This window comes from Bos mutus, chromosome 25 (genome assembly GCF_027580195.1).
Source record: "Bos mutus isolate GX-2022 chromosome 25, NWIPB_WYAK_1.1, whole genome shotgun sequence".
Lineage (NCBI taxonomy): Eukaryota > Metazoa > Chordata > Mammalia > Artiodactyla > Bovidae > Bos > Bos mutus.
In genome coordinates, this window is record NC_091641.1 from 32564954 (window position 1) to 32587468 (window position 22515).

The 22515-nt window shown below is 52.4% G+C and overlaps 2 protein-coding genes across 3 annotated transcripts in view; one reads left to right on the top strand and one right to left on the bottom strand.

Moving 5' to 3' along the window:
* Window positions 1–3862, top strand: part of TVP23A (trans-golgi network vesicle protein 23 homolog A) — a 43827-nt gene extending 39965 nt beyond the window's left edge. For both annotated transcript variants that reach the window (XM_070362375.1, XM_005889261.3), the window contains exons 6-9: window positions 177–305; window positions 1175–1303; window positions 2521–2580; window positions 3728–3862. In XM_070362375.1, coding sequence (XP_070218476.1) covers window positions 177–305; window positions 1175–1303; window positions 2521–2580 — 318 coding nt within the window. In that variant the 3' untranslated portion in view covers window positions 3728–3862. The remainder of the gene's footprint in view (window positions 1–176; window positions 306–1174; window positions 1304–2520; window positions 2581–3727) is intronic.
* A 5-nt stretch (window positions 3863–3867) lies between these two features.
* On the bottom strand, window positions 3868–22137 carry NUBP1 (NUBP iron-sulfur cluster assembly factor 1, cytosolic). The gene is made up of 11 exons (XM_005889262.2): window positions 22068–22137; window positions 21884–21988; window positions 19981–20114; window positions 14405–14473; window positions 11753–11785; window positions 10927–11017; window positions 10177–10331; window positions 8488–8598; window positions 8127–8229; window positions 4869–4952; window positions 3868–4142 (listed from the first exon to the last, which is right to left on the bottom strand). The coding sequence occupies exons 1-11, from the start codon at window positions 22084–22086 to the stop codon at window positions 4084–4086; spliced, it is 963 nt and encodes a 320-aa protein (XP_005889324.2). The 5' UTR covers window positions 22087–22137; the 3' UTR covers window positions 3868–4083.
* Window positions 22138–22515: the final 378 nt, after the last annotated feature.

Here is a 22515-nt window from a genome sequence, read left to right on the forward strand (position 1 = left end):
ATGGGTTCCTTTCAAGCTCTGCATGATCTGATCCCTGCCGGACACAAGGCCCATGGGGCTGGTGCCCGTTCAGAACCCCCACTGGCAGAAGCCTGTGTGATATTAACGAAAATCAGACCACGCTCCTTTGGGACCGTTCCTGCGAGTTGTGCAACCGAATCTCTTTCTTGCCGTAGGTCTCTCCAGACATGGTGGCTGCCACAGAGGCGGAAGCGCGGGTCTTCTGGCTCGGCCTCATCGTCTGTCCCATGATTTGGATCGTGTTCTTTTTTAGCTCCTTATTTTCCCTGAAGCTCAAGTGGCTGGTAAGGCAACACTTGCTCGGATGTCTGTACAGAACTGGCGGTTGTAGAAGTGGGTTTTTGTTCTTGATTGAGCGATCGGTGGATTGAAACAGCTTTATCGAGAAAGAATTCACATACCAGGCAGTGCGCTCATTCTGTGTGTCTGATTCGGGAGCTTCCCAGGTGGCTCAGTGGTAAAGAATCCACCTGCCAAGCAGGAGACAGGTTTGATCCTTGGGTCAGGAAGATCCCCTGGAGAAGGAAAGGGCAACCCACTCCAGTATTCTTGCCTGGGAAATCCCATGGATAGAGAAGCCTCGAGGGCTACAGCCAGCGAAAAAGCGAAAATCGCTCTGTCGTGTCCGATTCTTTGTGACCCCGTGGGCTGTATAGTGGGGTCACAAAGAGCTGGACACGACTGAACGACTGAACAACAGCAACAAGTCTGTTCTCAGGGTTGTGCAGCCAGCACCACAGTCAGTTTTAGGAAATTTTTATCACCCCTGGAGATCCTGAGCCCTTTAGCCATGACCCTCCCCATGCCTCTGTTCCCCTAGCCCCTGTCGTGAAAGTGTTAGTCGCTCAGTCATGACCAACTCTTTGTGATCCCATGGACTGTGGCCTGCCAGGCTCCTCTGTCCAGGGAATTCTCCAGGCAAGAATACTGGAGTGGGTAGCCAATCCCTTCTCCAGAGGATCTTCCCAACCCAGGAATCAAACCAGGGTCTCCCGCATTTCAGGCAGATTCTTTACCACTGAACCACCAGGGAAGCTCTCCATAAAGGTTGCCGAACACTGGTGAGCGTGGGCCGGAAACACTCCTGCTTGGTTTGGGAGGAACATTTCAATCTGTGCTCTCAGGAGAATGACCTCTGTTTGTTTAAGTGCAGGCCCTCGTGATAGCTGGGATCTCTCTCCAAGCCGCCAACCTGTATGGCTACGTCCTGTGTAAGATGGGAGGCGAGAGCAACATCAGCAAAGTCACAGCCAGTTTTCTGTCCCAGACGGTGTTCCAGACGGTGAGTTACTCAAGTCTGACTCCTGGACCCCTGATCTCCAGACACTTGGAAGTCCTGGAGGCCTGCTGGCAGTGGCAATTTATGATGGTTTTCTGTATCAGCCAGGCTGCCAGTGTTAGCTGGGTTTTTGTTTGTGGTTTGTGGTTAAAATGTGCACAACAAAATTTACCCTTTTAGTCATTTTTAAGCGTACAGTTCAGTATACCCACATCATCATGCTGCCACAACTCTTTCATCCAAGCAAACTCTGTACCCACTAAACATTTAACTCATTCTCCACCCTCCCCAACCCCAATAAACTCCAGGCAACCACCTACTTTCTACCCACAGGAGTCTGACTAATGTAGGGACCTCACGTAAGTGGAATCACACAGCGCTTGTCATTTTGTGATTGCCATTGTTGGTTTAGAGTGATTTCTTTAAACTACAGAGGGCTTCCTTGGTGACTCAAGACAGTGAAGAGTTTGCCTGCAGTGGAGGAGACCTGGATTCGATCCCTGGGTTGGGAAGCTCCTTTGGAGAAGGGAATGGCAACCCACTCCAGTATTCTTGCCTGGAGAATTCCATGGACAGAGCCTGGTGGGCTACAGTCTATGGGGTCACAAAGTGTCGGATACCGCTGACGTGACTAACACTAATACTATTACTACTACTACCCAGGTGGCTCAGTGGTAAAGAATCTGCCTGCCAATGCAGAAGATGTGGGTTCTATCCCTGGGTGGGAAGGATCCCCTGGAGAAGGAAATGGCAACCCACTCCAGTATTCTTGCCTGGAGAATTCCATGGACAGAGGAGCCTGGTGAGCTACAGTCCATGGGGTTGCAAAGAGTGGGACATGACTTAGGAAATGGCAACCCACTCCAGTATTCTTGCCTGGAGAATTCCATGGACAGAAGAGCCTGGTGGACTACAGTCCACAGGGTCACAAAGAGTCTGACATGACTGAAAGACTAAACAACAACAGAATTAAAGCCGTTACAATTTTTTTAAACCTAGCCTGAGTTCTAGAAGCAACAAACAGATCGTCTAAATGTGACCAGGCTCTTCCTGAAATGGTTTGAGCTATCTTAAGTGTGAACAGTGCAGCTTTAAGCCAAGACTTCGAGCAAGCAGCCCTGAAGGCTTTCAGTTCACCGTGGGCTTGCTCTGGCCTTGATTCGGCAGCCAGGGCACGCACACGTGGGACAGAAAGCCAGGGCTATCTCTTCCCCTTGCAGGCCTGTCCCAGCGACTTTCAGAAGCCTGGCCTCGAGGGGCTGGAGATTCACAAGCATTAGGTAAGCAGTGGGGTCAAGATGGTGGCCTGGACGGTGCGGGGCTAGGGGCTCTCGTGGAAGCGTGGCTCCCCTGGGCTCAGCTGGGCCTCCCAGCGGGCCCGAGCAGTCTGTGTGCACAGTTGGGGGCGGGGGGAGACCAACCTGTGTACTGGGCTTTCCTGGGCTGGGTGGCCTCACGGCCCTTTAGAGGGGTCCCACCTGCCTCACCTTAAACAGGTGCAGATTTGACCCTGGGCAGGCCAGGGGGGGCAGGTGAAGAGAGGAGTGGGAAAGAACAGGGGGACGTGTGCCCCTTCCACTTCCGTGCCCGGAGTCAGAGGGGAAACAGGAATTTCCTCTTTCCTAAGCTGCTCTCAGTTCCTGTGAGTCTTTCAAACTGTGAGTGTCTCAGGGCAATAAGGCTCTCTTACACTTTGGATCTCTCCTTTCATGCAACTTGAAAAACCCTGTAAATTGTCGTGTCTGGCATTGGAAATTGCGATATACATGCTGTGCTTAGTCAGTTGTGTCCGACTCTTTGTGACCCCATGGACTGTAGCCCGCTGGGCTCCTCTGTCCATGAGGATTCTCCAGGCAAGAATACTAGAGTGGGTTGCTATGCCCTCCTCCAGGGATCTTCCCGACCCAGGGCTCAATCCTGGGTCTCCTGCATTGCAGGGGGATTCTTTACCAGCTGAGCCACCAGGGAAGCCCACTGCCAGATACAGTAAGCACATAATTCCTGTATGGGGTGTCTGCACTGACCCCCAGTTCTGTTCATGCGGGTGATTCACGGGTTTTTGACTGTGCGGCTGCATCCTGTGCACTGAGCTCGGCCCAAGCCCCAGTGGGAGGCTCTGTCGCTATTTGAATTTTTCCTCTATCTGAGAAAAGCGTAGGGTCTGCGCTACACTCTCAGTGGTAAAGAATCCGCCTGCCAATGCAGGAGACTCGGGTTTGACCCCTGGGTTGGGAAGATTCCCTGGAGTAGGAAATGGCAACCCACTCCAGTGTTCTTGCCTGGAGCATTCCATGGACAGAGAAGCCTGGTGGGGCTACAGCCCATGGGGGCTGCAAAGACTTGGACATGACTTAGTGATTAAACCACAAGAACGACGCTGCAGCGAAACCACACATTCCTCCCTTTATCCCTTTGGTTCTTTTTCAGGCTTATTTTCCGAGGCAGCAAAGGCACAAGTGAGATGTTCTGTGACGGGACAGCTTCCGACAGAGAAGAGAATTCCATGACCCACGAGCTGCTGGGTTTCACGAGAAGCAGGCCTCGGGACAGAGGTTTGAGGAGCTGTTTTTATTTTTCAAATGACGCATCTGTAAAGAATGCCCTTTACATACGTTCTAAAGGGAAGGTGTACAAACGCTAGATGATTAAAGTGTCTCTGAAAAGTGATGTCACGCCACGCCCGGGGCTGGTCCCTTTCTGCCTGTGACCCACGCGCTGTCCCCACGCTGGCCAGGCGTGACGGGATGGGTCGTGCTGCTTCCGTTCTTTCACAGCCTCCTGTCTCAGGAGCCGACGAGGTTCTCTCCTTCTGGCAGACGCTGACTACAGAACTCCTGGATTCCTGGAAAACAGGACGGCAGGCGCAGAAGCACTGGGGGCTTTCGGTGGCCCTGCCCTGTGCTGGCGAGCCCGCGTCTGAATGGGGCGGAGTCCCAGGTGGCTTAATTCACCCCAGAGTCCCATCTCAGCTGATGCCCTGAATCTCTGCAAGTGAGCCCAGTACGCTGGCTGCCTGTCCGTGGTTACAGCCATGGCTGGAGGCCTCCTGTTGGCCCGTTCTCCAGAATGAGGATCCCGGAAATGTTGCTGCTTACACTGGACACCATTTCACTAGGCCGGCAGGGCTCAGCCACAAGCCTGGAGCTTTAACTACCAACACATCTGCCTCAACTTCAAGGCCTCTGACAGCTGCCCATTGACTGAATCAGGCCTGCATCTGGGTCTGGTTTGGCTCACTGTGCTTTTTTTTTTCCCCCTTCTTAAATTCTTTTTACAGTTTTACTGAGGTGTAACATTAATATTTCCTATACTGTAAACTTCACCCTCACCGTGCTTTTAAGCTATGACTTAGTTCATAACACTGATGGACTGGAAGATTTTCCCAGACTCCTGGCTTCCTGGGCTGAGGGGGTCATCCCAGACCCCTCCACCCCCATGTCCCCATGGAGGCGGCATGGCCATTCATGACCCTGAATGGGATCTTCTCACTCCCAAGCCCACTCTGCTCACGTGCGTCCCTTCCTGGCCCCGTGGCCCTCTGGATTCACAGGTCCCCTTAAGCACTTACTCTGAATTATACTTCTGTAGGCGACAGTGGCTGGTGAATCTGGTGCTTCTACCAAAAAAGACTGTCCTTTGTCGCAGCTCTTACCTTAAAGAAACAAAGGAAAAATTAAAACCCACAAAGAGAACACAGTGGTGACCTGAACCTGTGCCTGTGACACCGAAGATCTCGGGCCCACCTCTCTCGTAATGAAGATCAAAGCTGAGACAGAACGTCGGGGTCTCTGGGACCTTGCCTGCCTCCCCTCCACCCAGCAGCGAGTCGGGCTGGCGTTGCCTCATGGCTCTGACCTGTGCCTGGGCAATGCTGGTGTGTGTGTGTGGGGGGTGTGTGTGTGTGTGTGGGTGTGTGTGTGGGTGTGTGGGTGTGTGTGTGGGTGTGTGTGGGCTGGCGTTGCCTCATGGCTCTGACCTGTGCCTGGGCAATGCTGGTGTGTGTGTGTGTGTGTGTGTGTGTGTGTGTGCGCGCGCGCGCGCCTGAGAACCCTCTGGGTGAAGTGTGGCAAATGCAGGTTCCAGGGCCCCATAAAGAACAGATTTAGCAGCTCCTGGGTGGGCCCGGGAACCTGCATTTAAAAAAGATCGATTCATTCTCCAGTAAGAAGATAATGAAGACTCAGAGTGAAAGAGTATGGAGGACAGAAGGTTACACCGTGAAGAATGAGTTCAAGGGAAGCTACAGGGGTGTCAGCTGTCTTTCTAGAAATAAGTAAGTGTGGCGTATGCATACATATACACACACAAGTATTTTTTTTAAAAATGCTTGGGAGGATGCACATATTCCACTCATTGCTTTCTCCCTCTGTAACTGTATCTTGAAGGTCACTGCACCTTGGCATCAACCCATCCAGGTGGGCATGGGGGGTCCTGGGCCGGGGGGAGCTCCTCTCCTGTCTGGTCCTGAGTAGACCCTGCCCCCACCCCCCCAGCCCCCGTCCCTGCTAGAGAAGCTGGATCAGTGGTCCCACAACCCACCGCTGCTCCCCGGCCTCTGGGGGGACCCTGGCCAGGCCAACTGCAGATCAACTGTCTCCCCAGCACGTTGCTGGGTAGGACAGGGACACCCGAGGGTTTGGGGGTGCTGAGAGGGGCCCCATGCACTGGCCTGGACACTGCGGGTAGAAGCAGCTAGGGAAGCCTCCGAGTTCCTGCTCGCAGACCAGGTCTGGGAGGTCACGGGTCCCACAGAAGGCTCGTGGGGCCACTTCCTCCTGATGTTCACCCAGTGTCCTCTCACTCCTCGTCCTCCCCTCCCCAGGAGACCTGCCCGAACCTTCACACCTTGCTCTGGTTGGCTCCCCACCACCACAAACCTACCCTCTCCCTGCCCTGTCCAAGACCGCCCCCCTCATGTATGCCATCCACCCGTGCAGCCCCCACGGTGGCTCCATCACATCCCCACCTAACACGTGAGCCTGAGGCTCAGAGCCCCACAAGGACCTGCCCGAGCCCAGAGCCAGTGGAGGGGCGATGGGGGTGGGGGGTCCAGGCCTGGGGCGAGGGTCGAGGGGGCTGGGATCCCGACACCAAAGCCTGGCAGCTCCCTCGCTGCATGTTTGCACAGGGGCTGCGCATGGCCTCCAGTCTCCCTGGTGATGGGGCGGCTCCCTCACTGAACAAAGCGGTTCTGGGGGCCTTGGCAGCCTCACTGGGCCCTGTCTGCCTTGCCGCAGCCCATGGCAGTGTTCACCCCCATCCCTTCCCATGCTCGCTGCCCCCGGCTGTGCGGTTTCAACTGGAGGCGAGGTTTGGGGAGGTGCGCCCTGTCACACGGGAGTGTGCCCACTGGACGGCACCGTGTCCTTGCAGCTCAGCACTGAGCCCCGAGGCCGCCGTCCAGCCACCTCTCCTACCAGTGCCTCTGAGGACTGAGGCCGCCACAGCCTGCAGCTGGCGGGAGTGAGCACTCAGGCCCGCTGCCCACCCAGCCCTGCATGCTCGCATGGCCAGCCTGCCTCCAGGGGCGGTACCTGCTCCTACGACCCCAAGGGACACGCTGGTCAATGCGAAGACAACACTCGGGAAGGCTGGAAAAGCAGCCAGAGTTGCTTCCCGGGGGGAACCAGGTACCACAGGTGCTGCTGGATGTGGGCACCATCGAGGAGGCTCCAGAAGCCCCCCCTGCTGGGCTCCCAGGCGCTCTGGGTCTTCACGCCCCCCTCCTCGGGGCAGGCCTCCTCCACACTGTGCTCTCGGCCCCCTCTAGGCCGTCCCCCCATCATGGACATGGCCCCCTCTGCTCCTGACCTCTCACCAGCTGACATGCTAAGGCTCTGCCCGTTCCACACAGTGCCAGCAGGGAGCCGGCTCTCCCATGCTCACTGGCCCTGGGTGGCATCCCCAGCTCCCCAGGGGGGTCATGCTGGGCAGCATGGACGTCAGGGACACCTCCTCCTCCCCACCTGCCCCAGCCTGTCGCTTCCCCTCTCTGTGTCCCTTCCTCTCCACGCTGATGCCCGGCTCGGTCCTGCCCTAACCATCTCCCAACCAGTGCAAGTGGCCCACGGCCTCAGCCTCTAAACACACACAGCAACCCCCTCCCCGGTCTCATTTCCTGACAGCTGGGGTCCAAACCGTGAGGCTTGGCTGCAGAGCCGTCCACACCAACTCCCCGACAGTCTCCCTTGCCCCTTAGGCCTCATCTGCAAAACCTCACTGCCCCACTTCCTCGTCACAGACACATCTAACTGCAGCAAGCCCGACTCTGTTATGGTGGGGAAAGAAAGTCGGTGGTGGGTGTCACTGAAAGAGGGGGTGGCTGTCCCCAACTCCACGCAGCAAGCTGATGCCCTGGAGTGAGTGTGGTGTGGAGATGGGGGCCCCAAGGACTCTGGTACCCAGAGAGGTGCACAACCCTTGAAGGCAGGCCAGCAACGTGCCCTCCTGCTCACCCATCCGGGCATCAAGAGGGCTGTGCCGGGCTTCCCTGCAGACAGGTCAAGGTTGGTTGCCCTTCCTCATGGTTCTCAAGGCTAATTCTGTCGATGACTTTCACGTCAGGACCTAATTCCTGTGTGAAACAGGACTCGAATACATGCCCTCACCTCCTCCCCCTCGTCACCCCCGCCTGGCCCCTCTCCATGCTGACTTCCTCTCCTCCCGCCCCCTGCACCAGGTGCCTCCATGACCAGTCTCTCCTCCACCCTTGCGGGCCCTTCCCGCCTCCCCGAGGCCCTCCTGCTCCCTCACCACACGCCCACGTGTTTCCCTGCTGCTCTCAGCTGGAGGGCGCACGGGCCCCATGCGGGAGGGACGCACCCACCTATGCGTGGATCCAGAGGCACTTTGCCAAGCAGCGGGATCTTCAGGTCCTGGCACATGGCCTCCGCACCCCCTGTTGTTGGTGGGAATATCTGAGACTCTCTCTGAAAGGCAATGTGAAAGGGGGAGGAATCCTGAGTTTGTGTCAGAATTGTATGAATGGACCACACTTTAAACAAACTTTAAATAAAAAAAGGCTCTTCTGAGTGTGAAAAGAATTTCCATTAAACCGGCAACAGAGGTTTTTTTTTAAACTATTCCAGTTCCCAAACGATGGGGAAAGCAGAAATGGTTTCCCAGACACCTGACCCCACCATCTCCCCAAGCGTGGAGGCCGGGACCTGGGGGGAATGTGCTCTCACCTGGCATTTGGGGCAGATGAAGCCGCTCATGTTCTCCACCACCCCAATGATGGGCAGCTTCACCTTGTGGCAGAAGCTGATCTCTTTCCGGACATCCTGGAGTGACACTTCCTGTTAAGGTTCCAGAAGACTGGTTATTTCAGAGTCTGGGCACAAAGAGGGAACGATTGCGTGGTGGAGGGACGGCTGCAGGGCCACAGCGTCACTGTCGTGAAGCTTTAGAGACTCTGTATGTAAGGGCTTCCCTGGTGGCTCAATGGTAAAGAACCTGCCTGCCAATGCAGAATTGCAGAGAGTCAGACACGACTTAGCGACTGAACAACAACCGTTCCATGAGTGTTTCATGCAACCACGTGTGAGCCCTGTTTTAGCCCGGGGCGGGGGCAGCCTGCAGGCTTGCCTGGCTGCCCTGTTTTCGTAGATTGAGTTCTTCTGGAGCACAGCCTGACCTCCACATTACCTCTGGCCACTTCATCCCATAATGGTACCACTGGGGAGCTGGGACAGAGACCCTGTGATCCGCAAAGCCTGAAATAGTTCCCCTCTGGCCCTTAACAGAAAAAGTCTGCTAACCTCTGACCTTGGTTATCATGACCACAACTTTATGGACCAAAAGAAAATAAGGAATATTACCCGGTTTGGAGCCCTGCGAATTCACTTCTGGACCCTATGTGCCTTACAGCGAGAGGAGCGTGGGTAATCAGAGCTTAGTACCCTCCCCAATCCATCTGTAATTTTATTGCAGACACATGTCCAAGTGTTGTGTGCTATCAAGCACAGCTCTAATAGTCGTGGGCCCCCAGTGGACCCGGGCTTTGAGTCTATTCTCCTGAGGCCCACGTTTGCCTCTTGAGCCCTTGGAGGCTGGGGTGCAGACAAAAGGGCTTGGCTAGAAAGTAAACCTTCTGGTACTAAGCATCTCCGTAGGGTGCCTCTGGTTCTCTCCCTAGTGTCCTCTAAAAGCCCTGCTTCCTCAAAAATGACCCCCAAAGAAAGCCAGCTGCTGCATGTGCAAGGCTCCGAGGGAGTGGGTGTGCCCAGCGTGAAGTCCTGTTTTCTGGAGAAGTGACAGATACAGAAGCAGACACAGCGCACCCTCGCCGCTTCCGGAACGGCCACTGCCCTGCTCCTGAACCTAAGGGGGGCTCTGTTTCCTTTCACAGTAAATGTGGTATTGGAGAGGCCACTCTTGTGTCAACTCGATTGCTGCTGTTGCTTTTGACCATTTTTAGAGTGGTTTTAGGCTCACAGAAAGCACACAGTCCCCACACGGGAAGCCTTGCCCGCTGTCAGCACCTGCCGTCGGGGTGGACGTCCCAGCTCCACTGTCCCTGAGGTCACTTCTTTGGGACTTGCTCTCGAGAGCACGGCTGGTCTAAGGGTCTAAAAGTGCAGGGCTGGTCGCCCAGCTCTGTTAAATATCCATCAGGAAACATTTCTAATGAAGCATCCGTCTTCTCTCCACCGCCATCCTTGGGCCAGGCCCCCTTCCACACCTGCTCTAGCCAGCCCCCATCCCAGCCACCTCATGCCTCCCTGTCCACCGACAACGGCTGAACTGAAGACAAACATAAGGTTTCTGCGGATCCCAGCCAGGGTGTTGGGGGGCCCAGGGCCTTGGGCAGTGGGAGAAAAGAGCCCCCTCAGTGCGCTGCAATGTGGACCCTGCTCCGCCCGGCCCTCACTCACCTGCGGCGTGGTAATGATAACCACCCCGTCGATGTGCGCCGTGGCCAGGTACTGCACCACTGAGAGGTGTTCGTCTGAAGTCCCGGGCGGGGTGTCCACGATGAGGTAGTCCACCTCGCCCCAGTCCACATCGCGGAGGAACTGCTTGATCATGCCTGTGGGGGAGGCCACGGTGATGCACACTGGCTCCTGTCCTCTGACCCTACAAAAGCACAGCTCCTGACCCTTACGCACAGCTCGTCTATGCGCTCCGTCGGTGGGGTCTGGCAGTGCCTGGGGGCTTGTCCAAAACTAGGGAGGGTCCTCTACTCGCCTCCAGGGTGGCCAGGGAACTGCTAACACCCTGTGTGGAGGACCGTCCACCCCCAACTTCCCCAACAAGGGATTGTCTGGCTCGGAACATCACAGCACAGAGGCTGAGGAGCCTTGCCCAGGTTGGCACTTCCGTACCTGCAGCCTGGACACCCTATCAAACTGGTACTGACTTCACCCCATATCCTCTTCTCTCTGACAAGAGCACAAACCACCAGAGGGATCATTTCAGGATTAGGTGGGTTTTCAGGAGAGAAAAACCCATCAGAGATACGAAAATTTGTAACATTACATTTATTACATAAAATTGGAATTTCTATGGGCTCTCTTCAACCAGTGAAGAAAGAGGCCACCAGGGACACAGGCCATCCTGATGGGATGGGATTTGCTTCTGCCCCTGGAAGGACGTGATGAGAGACAGAAAGCAGAGTGACAAACCATTTTTCTTTGGTCCCCTCCAGATGACAGCATCGTCGGGGCTGCTGAGTAAGAAACCCACCGACATCACCCCCAAGTTGTCTTCCAGGAACTGGAAAGGATGGTGCAAGAGACATTTTACTTCAAACCACAGTGCCAGGCACTTCCCTATGTCTTGTGTCTGAGCGCGGGTGGAAGAAATTGAGGGGGCAAAGTTACTATGTGATGTGAGTATATATTCACTTTTTGAATCCTTAAATCTCTCCCACCCCCAAAAAAATCATTAAAAAAAAAGGTTACCATATTTGGGGGGATTGAAAGAATCACCATACGGCCCTAGGTGGCAATGACAATGAACTCAGCTGAAATAAACAAATACGGTCTCCTCTGAAGGAGGTCACAGAGGATGAGATGGCTGGATGCATCATGACTCAGTGGACATGAGCTTGAGCAAACTTGGGAGACAGTGAAGGACAGGGAAGCCTGGTGTGCTGCAGTCCATGAGGTCGCAAAGAGGCGGGCATGACAGAGCGACTAAACAACAACAAACTTGCTGTTTTAATCTGGCTGGCCCCACTTCTGGTTTCGTACATAAAGTTTTATTGGAAAAGGGCCACAGTCATTCATTTGCATATCACTACTTTCCATCTACAATGGTGGCAACTGTTTGGCCCACAAACTGAAAAGAGCTACTCTGAGCCAATCTCTGGTCGTAACTGGATCCCCCAGGCCCAGGAAAGTGCCTCAGTGACTACCCATTGGCTGAGAAATAGCCACCGACTGACTGCCCACCACTATCCCTTATGTACACACCACCCTGAAGGGAAGGCCTGGGGTGGGCACTCACCACTGGAGACCAGCCCGAGCCGCTCTGGTGAACCTGTGGGAACAGGAGCCTGTCTCATTTGTGAGAAATTACACACCCTGGTCATGCTTTACACGCAAAGTTTATGCAGTAGGAGGGCAGTTTTATAAATTACGATTCGTTGTCTTAAAGGCTGCCACTGAATTCTTAACAGGGAGTGAATACCAGGGGGTCAGGGTTTGGCGATACAGGTGCATGCTCAGTTGCTCAGTCATGTCCGACTCTTCGCAACCCTATGGGCTGCAGCCCACCAGGCTCCTCTGTCCATGGGATTTTCCAGGCAAGAATACTGCAGTGGGTGGGTTGCTGTGCCCTCCTCCAGGGGACCTTCCCAACCCAGGAATGGAACCTGTGTCTCTCATGTCTCCTGCATTGGCAGGCAGGTTCTTTACCACTAGTGCCACCTGGGAAGCCAGAGATACAGATGATAGGGTGCATACACTTTCCCCTCCCAGGTTGGGCGATCTGGGAACTCTGCTTAAATATCGCGTCAGGGAACTGATGTTCATCAGAGTCCAGTATGATCTGGGGGATTTTAAAAGCATGACAGAAACCGGTTGGGGGTTGCTGCGAAGATGCAGGTAACTGAGTGGAGGGACGCCCCTGAGTGACGCAGCGGTCACGGAACCCTCCCGCTGGTGGTCTGAGCTGCTGCCCCAGGGGACAAGGCCTGGAAAAGGGGTATCGGTGGGAAGCTGGGGCTATTTCAAGACCCAGATGCTTTCCAGTTAGGTGTCACTAACTGCCAGGGTGAGGGCTTCCCTGGTTGTTCAGTGGCAAAGAATCCACCTGCCAAGGCAAGAGACTCAGGTTCCATCCCTGGGTTGGGAAGATCCCCTGGAGAAGAAAATGGCAACCCACTCCAGTATTCTTGCCTGGAGAATCCTACGGACAGAGAAACCTGGCAGGCCTTAGTCCCTGGGGTCAAAGAACAGTCGGACACGACTTATCGACTAAGCAACAACAAACAGCCAGGGTTGAAGTCCACTCCGACGCTTCTCTATGAAACTGGAACTTACGCAATTTCTAACTGCACATCAGTCTTAGAAGTTATGCTTCAGGCAACTCTGGAGCCAAAAGAGAAGGCCCATTTTTCCTGGTGACATCTTACTTTTGTAAACAGTTGACTCAGATATAATTCACATACCACACAGTTCACCCAGTTAAAGTGTACACTTAAATGACTTCAGGATAGTCACAGAATTGCACATCCATCACCACAATCAACGTCAGAACATTCTGTTTACTCTAAGAAGATACCTTGCACCCCTCAAGTGTCACCCCCAACCACCACGCTTCCCCCCACTCCTAGGTCACCATGGATCTACTGTGTCTACAGAGGTGCCTGTCCCCAACATTTGACAGAAATGCAATTCAGGTAATATGTGACTCTTTGTCACTGGCTTCGAAGTCATACTTCAAAAAAAAAACAAAACATTAATTCCTATTAATAATCATTCTCTAAGTCACTGGTCTTGAAAGAGGGGGTAAACCCGATGATCCAACGGTACAGGAGAAGAAAAGGGTGGAATTTCTCACCATTTACAATGTTCAGTTTTTATAAACGACTTGTGCGCCGGCTCAGTGGGTAGCACGTGTGTGTGACTGACGATGAAGGGAGACCCATGCTCCAGAGCCTGCTGCCCGCGGGTACGCGGTCAGAGCCATGGTCCCGCTGCTCTGCCCTGACCCCGCACGGCATCAGCACCTCTCAGCACATGGAAAGCAAGTGCCAAGCCCTGACCAGAGTCCCCAGGGGCTGGTCCCGTCCACCTAGGCTACTCTCTGCCACCCTGAGGGCCACTCTGCCTGGCCCCACAGGCTACTGGGTATGAGGACAGTCCCCCAGCCCAGCATGCCTTCCTCCTGGCTTCTCTAAGCAGGGTGCCCTTGACCACCTCCTCCCAGAGAGCAGCTCCCCGGGCCCCCTCCCTGCCATCTGTCCCATCCCCTCGCTTCACGTAGATTCCTATTGTCACCCGTCCTTCCCATGAGGGCAGGGTCTTTATCTGCCTCGTTCACCTCTGAATGGCAGCACCCAGTGCTTCGTAAAGAATGAACCCATCCCGACAGCCCCGGACAAGGCTGGTCCTCCAGGCTGGCTTCAAAACGCAACCCTCTGGGGAGCCCCTTCCTGGCTGGCTCTGCGCACCAGGGTGGGAGGAGGCGGTGGCACCTAGTTCGGCTGCCCCCCATCCCCCAATCCCACGTCACCCGCCTGCCTCGCAGTCTCACTTCCCCTCACTTCCCCAGTGACCACAGGGGCAGAAAGATTCCCTTGCTTCCAGCCTACGGAGCCCTCGCCAGCCCTGCTCAAGCTTTCCCAGCCAGGACCAAGTTTTCGTGTCTGACTTCTGCATTTGACTTGCTCTTTCCCTTCCCCTCTAAGACGGCATCGAAATGAACACTTCTCAGATGGCTTGGATGAACTTACAGATGGGTTGCCCCCCCCAATACACCCCCAAACTCACAGCTGTTGTTAAAAGTAGACCCTCGACTGAACCCTCCCTGATGTGGTCACATCCAGGTAAAAATGCACGTGCTCCGCTGACCCCCTGGCTTAGGGTGCACAGCTCAGGGCTCAGGTTCATTATAAGAAAATATTTCCCAGCGTTTTTAAAATTTTGCTCTTACCTGTTCTCCTTCCAATCCCATGATCTTGGGAATTGACGGCCCGCATATATCGATGTCTAGAAGAGCAACCTGGGGAACGAGAAGAGATCAGGGCAGTGATGCAACGCAGGTCCAATCCTCTGGGTGTGCACAATCGGGAGGGGACGGGGTTCGAGCAAAAGAAGGGAGGGGAGAAGACACAGAGAAACCAGGTGGAACATGGACTGAGTGGAGTCTCAGAGTTACAACATTCACTTCCGGGTCTTGGAGACACAGTCAAGACACCCAACAAGTGCAAAGTACATCAACACCCCCATGCTCCCCCCAACCCCTGCCACCCTCAATATGGCCTGTTTTCAAGGTGAGCTTATGAACCAGGATGTCAGGTTGTTCGCAGATTCAGGTCCAGCCGCTGTTTACCTGGTCTTTACCACATCCTGTGGGGGCGGTGGTGTGTGTGTGTGTGTGTGTCCTGGGGTGTGTGTGTATGTGTATCCTGGGGTGTGTGTGTGTGTGTATCCTGGGGCGTGTGTGTGTATCCTGGGGCGTGTGTGTGTGTGTATCCTGGGGCGTGTGTGTGTGTGTCCTGGGGGTGTGTGTGTATCCTGGGGTGTGTGTGTGTGTATCCTGGGGCGTGTGTGTGTGTATCCTGGGGTGTGTGTGTGTGTGTATCCTGGGGCGTGTGTGTGTCTGTCCTGGGGTGTGTGTGTGTGTATCCTGGGGCGTGTGTGTGTGTGTGTGTCCTGGGTTGTGTGTGTGTGTGTCCTGGGTTGTGTGTATGTGTGTATCCTGGGGTGTGTGTATGTGTGTATCCTGGGGTGTGTGTGTGTGTGTGTATCCTGGGGCGTGTGTGTGTGTGTGTCCTGGTTGTGTGTGTGTGTCCTGGGTTGTGTGTGTGTGTGTGTCCTGGGTTGTGTGTGTGTGTGTCCTGGGTTGTGTGTGTGTGTGTGTCCTGGGTTGTGTGTGTGTGTGTCCTGGGTTGTGTGTGTGTGTGTATCCTGGGGCGTGTGTGTGTGTCCTGGGTTTTGTGTGTGTGTGTGTGTGTCCTCGGTTGTGTGTATGTGTGTGTGTGTCCTGGGGTGTGTGTGTGTGTGTGTGTGTGTGTGTGATCATTATATCTGCTTTACCAAAGAAGAAACTGCGGCTCAGTCTAGGGGTGTGTGTGTGTGTGTGTGTGATCATTATAACTCTGCTTTCCCGAAGAAGAAACTGCAGTTCAGAGATGCCCAGAGACTTGTTCAACAAGCAAGGAAGAGAGCTGGGACTTAAACCAAGGTCTCTGGACTCCAATACCAGGGTTCTTCCCACGGATCCGGGGGCCTGGCTAGGAGGGCCAGAGTGGACCCTCCAGCTGAGTTCTGATCAAGCCCTGTTTTCCTGTAATGCTGAAGGTTAACAGTGGCGTAGGTTCAACTTCTAAAGGAGAAAGTAAGAATAAGGAAACACACAGAAGTTCTTTGCTAGTGACATGTCCAGCCCAGGAGGACTCTTTCCACCCCAAATGCCCCGCTTTCCTCATGTGATACGTGAAAAGGTCTGACACAGCTCTCAGAAACTCTCTAAAGAGCAGAGCTATTCATCCTGAAAGCTCTTATGTCTTAGATCCAAAGTGCAGCACCTCTGGGTAACTTTTTAACTTGTCCCAAATTCGTTTCTTGCTTCCCTCTTCCATTCTCTCAACAATCCCTTATGATCGCCTCCTGTGATCCTCACATGACCTCACACCGGGGTCAGCAAAGGGGTTCATACACTGGATCACCATCTGCCTCCTGCGCCCTCTGCTGGACCTCAAGAAGAATGCAACAGAACTCATCCTAAAGACCATTCTTGAGGCTTCAGGCTGGTGTGTGTTTAATGGTCCAGAGATTTTACATCAGAGCCTGAGGACCTGGGCAATTACACCATCCCTACAGCCCTAATGGGAGACTTTTGTCAAGGCTCTTGAGTTTCTAGCCTCTCGGTCTAGAATGTCTCACTCTCTTTTGGGAACAGTTTAACCCGTTTCCTTTTAAGGAATTATTAATACATCCCCTCCACCCCCAACAGAAGGGGTATCTTGAGTGAAAGATGCAGGAAAGATATCCCGTGCACTCATTCCCGTGGTGGTCTTCACCCCCTCCATACTCCAGGGAGTGGAATGAAGAAATAATGATGATGACTATCAGGGACACTGACTGAGCACTTCCTATGCATCTAGTGTCGTGTTAAGCATTTTACAGCTACAGGTATCACCTCACTCAGGACTGAGTCCCATTTTACAGATGAGAACACTGAGGCAGAGAGTCTGATAACCTGCCCACGGTTACAGCAGTGGTGTGGGCAGTGCTGGGAGGTGATGGTGGGCAGACCGACTCTAGAGCCTGTGTTCTTGGCCACCACACTAGACCTCGCCCCACTCTGGCCCCACAGGTTCAGCTAGACTTCGGACCCTCCCTCTTCTCCAGCAGTTAGACCTGCTACTCCATCTCCCCAGCTTTGCTCTCATTTCCTGCCACTGGTTTCAGCCACCGCACTAGCCGTGACCTTGTGGCCCCTCATGGAGACAAGACCAATGTTTCTTGCTGGTTCACCATCACCCTCTGACAACACTCAACTGCTGCTGTAATAACATTCAGACCATGCCTCTTTCCCACGGGAATGTCCTCCTTGGGCGTTAAAGCCTCCTGGGCTGGCCCAGCCCCATTCTCGGCTCCTCCACCGTAGCAGCAGCAGCAGCGGCCCTGCCCTGCCCGCCTGTCCAGTCTGCTCCGGCGGTTCTGGCTCTGGCCTCTGCCTATACCTCCTCCCTCCACCTTCCACCAGCTGCCATCAGAGCCCAGAGGACGCCTTCTCCAACCTGCTGCCCAGCTGGCTCCAGGCAGTCCCTTCTCCCTTTCACCAGATCCCTCGAGCACACCTTAGGTAACAGAAACCAGACTTCAGAGAAGCCCACATCCGTCAGGCAGGCCAATGGGAGTGGCTCCACACATCATAAAACGATCAGAAGAGAAATGAGTTACAAGCGGAATTCAGAGCCACAGTCAATGAGAGAAACACCAAGCTTTCCAGACCCCCTAGTCCCACCTCAGCAAAGTCTCCAGAAGGCCACGGCCTCCCCAGCATTTCAGTCCTCCTGCAACAAAGTTCTTCTCCAGCCAGCACCGGCGCAGCTGGGCTACAAACCAAACCACCAAACCAGGGGCTGGCGAGCTGCAACCCGGGGGCCAAACCCAGAATGCCACCTATTTTTGTACAGACCACAGCTAAGAATGGCTATTATGTTTTTAGAGTAGGGGGAAAAAAATAAAAAGAATATTTTTATTTCATGACATGTGAAAATTATGAAATTCAAAGTTTTATTAGAACACAGCCACAGTCACAGGCTGCTTTTGTGTTAAAGGGGCAGAACTGAGAGTTGCTACAGAAACTGTATAACCTACAAAACCTAAAATAATTACCATCTGGCGCTTTATATAAAAAGTCTGCTGACCTCCAAAATCAACTCTTTTTTAACCCAATGATTTTAAAAATATATATATTCCTGGAGTCCTCGGTGAGATGTCTAAGAGGTCATTGTGCATTTGTGTATCTGTGTGTGTGTACACACACTGAGGGCAGGCTGGAATGGTGGGCTTCATTCCCCTGCCCACGGTAGCTGCCTTTACTGGGTTTTTTTCATGCAGGAAATTTAGCCGTTATTTTATTAAGAACTTAGGATGCTATTTCATACTGGAATAGAATGGTTTATCTCACACAAGTAGAAAGTACTGGCATTTATCCAGTTTTTAGTTTTAAAAAAATAACTGGCAATATAGCGCAGTTTTGAAATGTCAATATTAAATTAAAAGTACTCTACAGTCCCTGCTAGTACTATCTTAATAAAAAAGCCACATAAAAGGGAAAAGCCATTAGTCAGTTATAAGACAAATGTGAAAAGTTAGCCTTTATACATATAAAGTAAATTTCAACATTGAAAATGCAAAAAGAGAAAACTAATTTTCAAAAACTCATCAGTGTATGCAAGAAGGCACACACCAAGGCAGTGGAAAGAACTGAAAATGGTCTGGAACAGCTTTCAACATGAACATAATAAAACTGTTTCTATGTTATACCGAATACCCCTGCAAGGCCCCAAACAGTCCTCTAGTGGAAAAACAGTTGGCAATCTATGCAGAGTTTTGGCAAAACCAAAAAGGTGGAATGCATTCTGCGTTTAAAAAAAAAAAACAAAGAGTATTCATGGTTTCATCAGGTATAACACCATCAGTTCAGTTCAGTCGCTCAGTCGTGTCCGACTCTTTGCGACCCCATGATTCGCAGCATGCCAGGCCTCCCTGTCCATCACCAACTCCAGGGTTTTCCTTAAACTCATGTCCATTCAGTCGGTGATGCCATCCAGCCATTTCATCCTCTGTCATCCCCTTCTCCTCCTGGCCCCGATCCCTCCCAGCATCAAGGTCTTTTCCAATGAGTCAATTCTTCGCATGAGGTGGCCAAAGTATTGGAGCTTCAGCTCCAGCATCAGTCCCGCCAATGAACACCCAGGACTGATCTCCTTTAGAATGGACTGGTTGGATCTCCTTGCAGTCCAAGGGACTCTCAAGAGTCTTCTCCAACACCACAGTTTAAAAGCATCAGTTCTTCGGTGCTCAGCTTTCTTCACAGTCCAACTCTCACATCCATACATGACCACTGGAAAAACCATAGCCTTGACTAGATGGACCTTTGTTGGCAAAGTAATGTCTCTGCTTTTTAATATGCTGTCTAGGTTGGTCATAACTTTCCTTCCAAGGAGTAAGCTTCTTTTAATTTCATGGCTGCAGTCACCATCTGCAGTGATTTTGGAGCCCCAAAAAATAAACTCTGACACTGTTTCCCCATCTATTTGCCATGAAGTGATCAAAGTGAATACTGGGGTCATGTTCTATGATCAAAGCAAAACTGTATGAGGCCCAATGAATAACATGTATTTTCTTTTTTTTAATATCACAGGGACTTCAAATTTCCAGTTGACCTTTTTGGTAAAAAATTTTCTCTTCCTCTCCCTCTCATACCTCTTATTCAAGCTGAAATTCTGAGAGCAGCCCTGGGGAATCTGAATTTTCCTGTCCTCTGTGTACGTGGGTGTGAGTGAATGGCCTAGGTCAGGGGTCAGCAAATGTTTTCTTCAAGGGCCAAATGGAAAGTGTTTCAGGCTTTGTGGGAAAAATCCAGGATGATATGTAGGTTCTAATGTAATACTGTAAAAACAACCATTTATAAACATAAAAACCACCAGAGCTCACAGGCCATAAGACAGGCTCTTGTTGGCAGACCCCTGGCTAGAAAAGACAGAAAGGGGGTTTCATAAAGACCCATAAAGAGAAAGAAGCTTGAACTGAACATAATATATAATCAGCAAGACTAGAAAAATGTACACCTGGTATCCATGTTCATGGCTAGAGAATCCAATGAAATATTCATTTCATTGCTCAACTCCCTTGCATTTCCTTGTTCCCTCTGCAGGGATATAAATTCCAAAGAGGCCAATTCAGCTGCTGCTAAGAGTCAGCCCCCTGCCAGCCATCATGAGCCCTGAGAAAGGAAGGAGCCTCTCCCAGTTTTCCCCAAGGTCCCACCTGCGTGTTTTCATCCTCCGCTAGGCCGTGGGCCAGGTGGGCGCTAAATGTGCTTTTCCCAACGCCGCCTTTCCCAGACAACACCAAGATCTTGTGTTTCACGGTCTTCATTTTTTCTTTGATTTCCTCTATGGCTGCAAAGAAAGCAAGTCAGGTGACCAAACTCCTGACTCAGTCTTTCAGTTTTTAAGTTTTTACTGCAGTAGAGTTGATTTACAATGTTATGTTAGTTTCTGCTGTAAAGTGAGTCAGTTATATCTGTACATATATCTACTTTTCTTTAAGATTCTTTTCCCATATAGGTCATTACAGAGTACTGCTCAGTTTCCTGTACTATACGGCAGGACCTTATTAGTTACCTATTTTATATATAGTGGTGTGTATATGTCAATCTCAATCTTCCAATTTATCACCCCCCTGCCCCGCCCCAGTACCATAAGTTTGTTTTCTACATCTGTGACACTATTTCTGTCTTGTATATAAGTTCATTTGTACCACTCTTTTAGATTCTACATATAAACAATATCATGATATTTGTCTTTCTCGGAATGTCGCTCTTCCGATGGGCTGGAAGGAGGTAAGTGCTCGACTATTTCAAGGGATCGTGAGTGAAACAGCACCTCACCAATGGTAGTAATAAGAGCTACAAAAAATCCAAAAAAGCCCCCAAAACAAACCCACAAGGCTACTAGCACATCTGAGAGTTCCTTACTTCTTGGTTTACTCATTTGTCTCCTCTGCTGCTGCTGCTGCTGCTAAGTCACTTCAGTCGTGTCCGACTCTGTGTGACCCCAGAGATGGCAGCCCACCAGGCTCCCCCGTCCCTGGGATTCTCCAGGCAAGAACACTGGAGTGGGTTGCCATTTCCTTCTCTACTAGAATATAAAGCCCATGAAGCAGGGAACTCAGCAGTGTTCATACTATATTCCCAGGTCCAGAACACAGCTCTGAATGCAGCAGTGATTCCCAACCTGGGGGCAAACCCCACCAGGACGCATTTGGCAGTGTCTTGGGGTATTTTTGGTTGCCATGGGAAGGAGTGCTGCCCACATGTAGCCGGTAGAGGCCAGGAATGCTGCTAAATGTCCTACTATGTTCAGGGCAGAGACACACTCACAACAAAGAATCATCCAGCCCTGAATGTCAGGAGGGCTGGGAGTGAGATGCTGACAAATACTACAGGCACTTAGTACCTGTCACGATAACCATCATTATTACACATTTATAATACTATGTCTTCAGTATTTCCTCCTAGTTCAAAGCCTTAAAACACTGTAACTGTTTTTCGCCAGTTTGCTGTGGAAACGGAGGGTCAGAGAGGTTAAGGCTTAAAAATAAGACAGATGACCTCATCTGTCTCAATCACAGCTGTGTACCCAGCACAGAACACTGTGCCTGCAAGTGATTAATTCATACTTCTGTTGAATTCATGGGAGAAGAGCTCCTCAAAAAGAAAGGAAATTTTGTCCAAAAAAAAACCAGCTGGCAGAGCTAGGATCTAAGCCCAGGCTCCCTGACTTCAAAGTTTATATCCTATTCAGGCTGGTGCCGCCCTCCTTCCGACCAATTCCACTTGCTGTCACTCAAACTTTTCGTCCCACCCCCTCACCCTGCCCACTTTCACCCCTGCCCCGCCCCTCCCGAGACCCCTATGGACTCCACGCCAGTCACGGATTCAGGCTCCGCCCCGACCCCCGCCGATCTTTTCCACGTTCTTCCCCTCCGGGCTCCGCTTCTGTCACTCATTCCTCAAGCCCCGCCCCTTATCTGCAGGCGTTCCTCACGCCCGCCCCCTCTGGGCCCCGACCCTGTCACTCATCCCTACCCCTCCCACTCCACCTACGCCCCGCCTCTTCCGGAATCGCGCTTTTCACTTCCCATTCAAGCCTTGCCCCTTTCTCACCCGGGTCCGCGGCAGCACCAGCTCCAGAAGCGCAGAGCCGCTGGTTGGGGCACCCCTGACATGAGGCCCCTCGACCTGCCTGGGCACTGTCGGCCCCTGGACAGTCTGCGCGGAGACAGGATCACAGTTAGAATGGCTCCTCTCCTTTCAGCTCCCCCTACCCGAGCCCCCTCCGCGCGCTCACCGTGAGGCACCTCCTCCATTCTGCTGCTCTGGACGCTTACGCGTTCACCGGAAACCGCGGTTGCATATTTCCGTCTCGTGGCGCTCAATCTGACCCTCCAGCTGCGCGATATAAGTCTCCGAAAGAGGACTTTGCGCACGCGCAAACCCTGTGGCAGGTGCTTAGGGAGGTTTTCTGTTCCTTTTAAAACTGAGCCTCGGTTATCTATCATAAATACTTAAGCGTGTCTACTAGAAACAAAGGGGTTTCCCTACATCAATGCCATTTTCATACCCAAGAGATTTGATTGACGCAAAGCTGTTAGCTTATATACACTTTTATTTTCAAGTTATGGAGGAGCCTGCCATCCTCGCTCCCCCAATCCCCTTGATTAAATTCAGGTTAAAGTTTTTAGCAGAATGCACTTGAAGTTGTAGCACAGCAGGAAGCGCATGATACCAGTTGGTCC